We start from the raw sequence: 6091 nt of genomic DNA on the forward strand, positions 1-6091 counted from the left end.
TATATAAATTATCACCTACCATGTGCATTTTAAAGAAGTGTGCGAAAGAGAATTGGCCATTGTAGATCAAGCCAACTTTTGAAATATTATCGACATTAAATTTGCAGTACATATATGTATGTATATATCGACACCTCCAAACCGTACGATGCTAAGTCATTACAGACGTAGGTAGGCAGACTTATTTAGCATAGTACACTGAGCCAAAAGCACAATGGTTTTTTCAACCAAGTTATGGTTTGATTTTTTCATGGTCAATAAGTCGATTGTAAGAAATGTGATTCAAGCTGAACATTTGAGAACAAATTCGTATGTATGGCAGTGGCTGAACGAATGCTGTAAGCGCGATACATAATTTTTTTATTTTTTTTGTTTTTGATTTTCCTGAATTATAAAAAAGCCTCTGTAAAGTGCAGAACCAAATCAAACGACGAAGAAAATTTATAAAGCTGCTGTGGCTGAGTGTGTAGAGATGCTCGCTACTAGTCCCGCCAGAGGCAACATGTTAATAAAAATTGTTGTTTTGTATCTCCTCTTTGTATGAAAAAGCATCTGTGAAGTGCAGAACATGAACGTATTCAAACGAATAAATCGACAACCAAAAGTTTGGTTGATGTAAACAAAATTGTGGTTAATATTACCAAATCATTGTTGAAAATATATGAACCAAGGCATTGTTAATAATAAACAAAAGTCCCGTTGATTCCTTTTCAAGTTTGAATTTGGTAATATTAACCAATATTTGGTTGATTTTTCTCTCAGTGTATGGTTTGGAAGCGTCGATATGTACAGTAAGTGAACATTTTACTAAAAGTTCGTTTCTAAAGTCTTTTGTTACAGGGGGGATAAATTGTGCAATAAAGGCTACTAATTAAAATTTAACTCACAATGAGATGTGAAAGTTAACCTTTTGTGTTTCTCATTTTTGGAGTAACTTCCAAAAATGTTTAACTTCTAAACACTTTAAGGCTCCTTCTCGGAAATATGTTTAAATTCAAATAGAAATTTATGGGTATGGTTTGACTAAAAAATGCTGCGCTTATTTCAAAAAATACTTTGTATACAAAATTTTAACAACGGAATATGAAGGTAAAGCAGATATTTTGATAGAAAGGTTTATAACCTCCCCAATTATATCTTATTTTGCAAAATGAATAATAAATAGAAGGAATAGGAATATCTCACTTTAGCTATTAATATTTCACTTTAAAATTTCAATACGTAACTATTAAGTGTATACAAAATTAGTTATTTTATGTGTTCGTGACCGCATCGCTTACGAACGACTAAATGGACTTGTTCGTTTTATTATTTTTAAGATTTTTGAAAGAAAATATTCTTATTCGATAGAAATGATTTTTTTTAACGATTTTATAGCAATTCTACGAAAAAAAATTATTTTCTTCATATAAATTACATGGGAAATTTCAAAGCTCTGTTGGAACTATTAAATGTTAACTAATTTCAAAATAAAAAATACCGGTCTCCTTATTTTCGATATTATCCCGTGCTGGGGGTGGCTGGAAAAAAATTTTGGCCCACCCTTATGTGCATATTATGTAGTTGGTGCGTTTGATTAAAATAAATTACTTTGCGCGAATTTTGTGATCATATTAAAATTTTCCTTTAATTCTAAAGTTAAATGCCAAGTTAGTTTAATTTGATTTCATTAGCGATAAATTTGTCATTGCTTCTATAAACTCACATACTTATGTACATACATATGTATATGTATCTATGTCACAGTTACCTGTTGCGCTCCAAAATTAAAACTAAAACGTGCTTCTCCCTAAAATGTGGTTTTATTTTTATTTTTGTTTTCATTCAGTTCAGTTATTTTCGCTTGCCATCACAAAAGTGTCAAAATCTCGTTTTTATCGGAGTCAACCCAACGCTACGCTCAAATCACCCAGAAGTGTGTGTGATTATTTATGTGCGCTTATGGTGAAATTGAATTAATTGCCATTACTTACGTACTTTATTATTTTCACATAAAACTTAAAGAAATTTTACTGCCAATCAGGTAGCTGGTGGTTAACGATGCAGCTTAACACATTTTCGATTAAAATCTGATTAAATTTTAATTAATTGATGATTGAATTTAAATGATATGACTTTAAAGCACTTAGCGGCGTTTAAGTGTGCTTAAAGCCGTTTATGTCCAAATTTGATGTTATGAATTAACAAATCTTTATTTAGTAAAAAAAAAACCTTAAACGTAGTTTAGCTATTTCTATGAACAGTATGAATCGTGTATGGGAATAAACAAGGTATCAATTTGATATGCAATTTTCCTGCCCATTTATACTTGCATATGTACTTAAAAACCACGAATATGAAAATCGCTTAGCTAGCCAGTGCACCAGGAAGAAAATATAATAGTACACAAATGTATAAAAATATTTATTGTTACACTGTAAAGTTTATTGTTTATAGGTAATAATTTTTTATTTAATTTTTTAAATTGTAAAGATATTTGTACAAAAAACTCTCACAAAACTTACAAATTTATAGCAAACGCATTAACAAACATATTGCAATCGCGCCGCAAAAAAAAATTTCAAACAAAACCCAAAATATGTCAAATAAAAACCTGTTGGCACCTTTCTTATTCAAATGTATTTATATGATACTGGTTTACTGGTTTTTACTGTCATGGGAATCCGCTAAGATGAGCAGGTAAATGGCTTTGTGTGGAAAGCGGCGAGCCATCAATGTGCAGGGCCAACAGCTGTTTAAGTGAGTAGTGATTCATTCGACCGGCATTAATGGTGGGAATTGGTAGCATAATATTTAAAACAATTTTATATTTTAATATTTGTAATACTCAGGCTACATAGATCGCTAAACCATCTACTACATACATATGTGATGATTCTGACGTGGCCAAATTTGACGCTTAAGAAGCAGTGATGGACATACTTTAATACTTTTGTATTTAAAATACCTTTAAAATACACCCTTAGTATTTAGAGATGGCTAAATATTTATCAAATGATATTAGCCTGAAGCATCAAGCGGGAAACAACTCTTACCAAAAGAAGGTACGTTGGGAACGGTGGGAAACTGAAAAGTGCAGGGATATATTCTCTTTCATAAATAACAAAAATTAATAAAACGGTAAAAGGACCAAGTGCATACACGCAACCCGCATACACCTGGGGGCGAACAACTGGCGCAACATCGCAAAGGAGAGGAGAAATTGGCGAATTGGCGTAACGGTTATGATAGAAATCATAATTCAATCGTTAAAATTGGATTTCCGATTAAATTTAATGGTTATTTTTGGATTAAATTTTCCGATGATACCATAACTGTTATTTTCAGCTTTAATTTTTTGGATTAAAAGAGATAAAAAAATCGCAAAAAATTTGCCAATGCGGTCCCTGGTTGTAACACCAAATAAGAAGAAGAAAATTAGTCCGCAAACCAAGAATTACTTATACAAGCAGCATATCTCTTTCAGTAAAATTTTAAACACATAACTTTTTGTGGTTCCTAAATTTTTTTCCAATATCGATATCTCCTATATATGTATTTATCAATATTTGGTGATTTCATTATTGGCAATATCATACATAAACGTACATACGTTAGCTACGCTGATATATTTATCGAAATACTGTTGATAAAGTAAGCGTTGATGGATATTGATTAGGGCGATCCTTAAAAATCAAATGAACGACTTTTTTCAGACTCACCCCCTCAATCGGTAATACCACGGTCACATATAAATGTTGGTGCTGATTAGAGACGGTTAAGGCCTGTCGCACATATAGAGACTAAAAAAATTAAAATTATTATTTTTTTCTTCTAATACCCAAAATCGATAGTATCAAAAATATCAACTATAAATTTTGGTCCCGATTGAAGTCGGTTAAGACGTCTTCATAGGGTAATCTGAATTATGATCCCTATGCGCCACGCCTTAACCGAACTCAATCGGGACCAAAATTTATATGTGATATCTTTAACTATTGTAGCATCGACGTAGGGGTTGGGACTTAGGAAATCTTATGTAAAAATTAGCTTCCTACATTCAAGTACCCCCCTAATATTGATATATCGATGAATTGACAAGCAATGACAATCGATAGAAGTAGGTAGGTATCAATAGAATATCTTGATAGGAAAACTTGAAACAGACACAAATTAGTGATTTTTGTTATTTTCTAAACAAAAGTAAAAAATTTTCAATTTAATCACTTCATTTATTAAACAAAAACTATTAATTACAAATAATGACTATGCGCGCGCCAATACGTCAAACTGTACGCGCGAAAACAAAATGAGGCATGCACAGATTAACAGCTAATTATGCGTCGAAAACAAGTAATGAAAAAACAAAAACAAAACGTAATAACAAGAAAAATTCATTGAAATGAGCCAATTAACACTTCAGCTTTGACATGTCAGTAGGTTGGCCGGTGGTGACCCATTCCGCGTATAGAGCATTGTTTCGTGAATCGTGGCTTCAGTTTGATTGCATTTAAAGCTTGGTGTGTGTGTGTGTGTGTGTGTGTGTAGGCGCCGCCATTGTTTATTGCTCTTCCTTTAGTTGTGGTGGATGTGCACGGATATATTCTAAGGCACGCAACACGTAAGCTGGTATTGGTGGTGGCGTTGGCAGATGATCACCTGCCGGGTGGAAGCCTTCCTCATCCGCTGTGTAGCTCAAGGAGATGCGTTCACCTTCGGGCGATACGTAATTCAGTGAGCCGCGCACACCACCGTCCAAACTGCCGGCCTCCTGTTGTTGAATGCCATTGCTTGTCTCATAGGAGAACTGGTAGTTGCCCTCGGCATCGGATGCAGCATTTTGAAAGCTACGTATTTCGGCATTTTTATCGATGTTGTCCGCATAGACGAAGGTCAACGAGAAGAGGGCAGCAACACAAACGAACTGGCAGAGTGAGAAATCGACAAAGTCGCAAAAAAATAAAAGAAAAGAAATGAATCACAAATGAGGTGTAATGCAACGTTTAACGAAGCAATTTCATAATATTTTAGCGCTTCAAGCGAATGAATGAATGAATGAATGAGGCAATTAAAAATGCCATAAAAAAATAATTCGCCTTTTTTCATTTAAATATGCGACGCTATTTAAACAAAAAAAGTTTTTTGTTTTTTTTTTTAGTAACTAGTACTCGCTTAGTCGCTGCTGCTTGCGTAGTTTATTGACATACTTACATATTTAAACATTTTAATTTTTATTTTTATACGTATATAGATTTTTGGTTTGATTATTTGAGCTGAGCGCAGGACTCGTTGCTGTATATCCAGAAACTGTGCGTTGAACCAAAAATTTTAAGGCTTTTTATACTATGCGCTAAGGTGCGCGCTGCACAAAAGGGTCGTGGCATTTAATTGCATCGGCAAGTGGCTATCCGAAACAAGTTCTTTGTGCCTTTTAGAGCGTGAACGAGTTAAATATTGCAAAAAAAAAGGTGTCGAAAAAATACTCAAAGGCGCGCCAAAAATCAATGAAACATTGTCTGGGTTCCTTGCCATAAAAGTGCAATGAAATATTGCAAGCGATTCGTGTCATTATTTACTCGTTCGCCTCTATGCAGCAAACAAAAGACTTAAGTCACAAACTTTATTATCATTTGTATATCCCTTAAGCGTCTTTATGTGTATTTGTGCGTCTCTAACATTTAATACAATGCTTTGGTTTCTATTATAAATTTAATTAGTTGCACACTTTTAGGCACTCATAAAAATAAATTGAGCCAGAGGCAATTTGTGAATTATGTTTTTATTGCTTTTGTTTACTTTCAGCTCTTTGTTTTTTTTTATAGTTCAATAGCTAAAACCGGCGCGAAAATCAACCCACGTGCTGGTTTTAAAAATAGAAAAAAAAAAAAATACTAGCAATAGCAACAACATAACTGGTGGCTTCACTGCTGCAGTTAAATTTTATTAATGCGTCTCATGCATAATTGTTTGAGCAAAAGATTAATGAACACGATTTTCAATGCGTTTCGGATACAGCATTTAGTAGACCTAAATTTATTGGCTGTGAATTATTTATTTATTTTTTTTTTTTATATATCGGAAGGTCACTTGCAGCCAAATATTGTTTCATCTT

General features: G+C 33.3%; 1 protein-coding gene across 1 annotated transcript; it reads right to left on the bottom strand.

The window, feature by feature from the left end:
* Positions 1–4215: 4215 nt before the first annotated feature.
* LOC118747469 (pupal cuticle protein Edg-78E-like) lies at positions 4216–5678 on the bottom strand. Its single transcript, XM_036481519.1, has 2 exons — positions 5191–5678; positions 4216–4903 (listed from the first exon to the last, which is right to left on the bottom strand). The coding sequence occupies exons 1-2, from the start codon at positions 5200–5202 to the stop codon at positions 4541–4543; spliced, it is 375 nt and encodes a 124-aa protein (XP_036337412.1). The 5' UTR covers positions 5203–5678; the 3' UTR covers positions 4216–4540.
* Positions 5679–6091: the final 413 nt, after the last annotated feature.

Source organism: Rhagoletis pomonella, unplaced genomic scaffold (assembly GCF_013731165.1).
Source record: "Rhagoletis pomonella isolate Grant_MI unplaced genomic scaffold, Rhpom_1.0 Rhpom_scaffold_00012, whole genome shotgun sequence".
NCBI lineage: Eukaryota > Metazoa > Arthropoda > Insecta > Diptera > Tephritidae > Rhagoletis > Rhagoletis pomonella.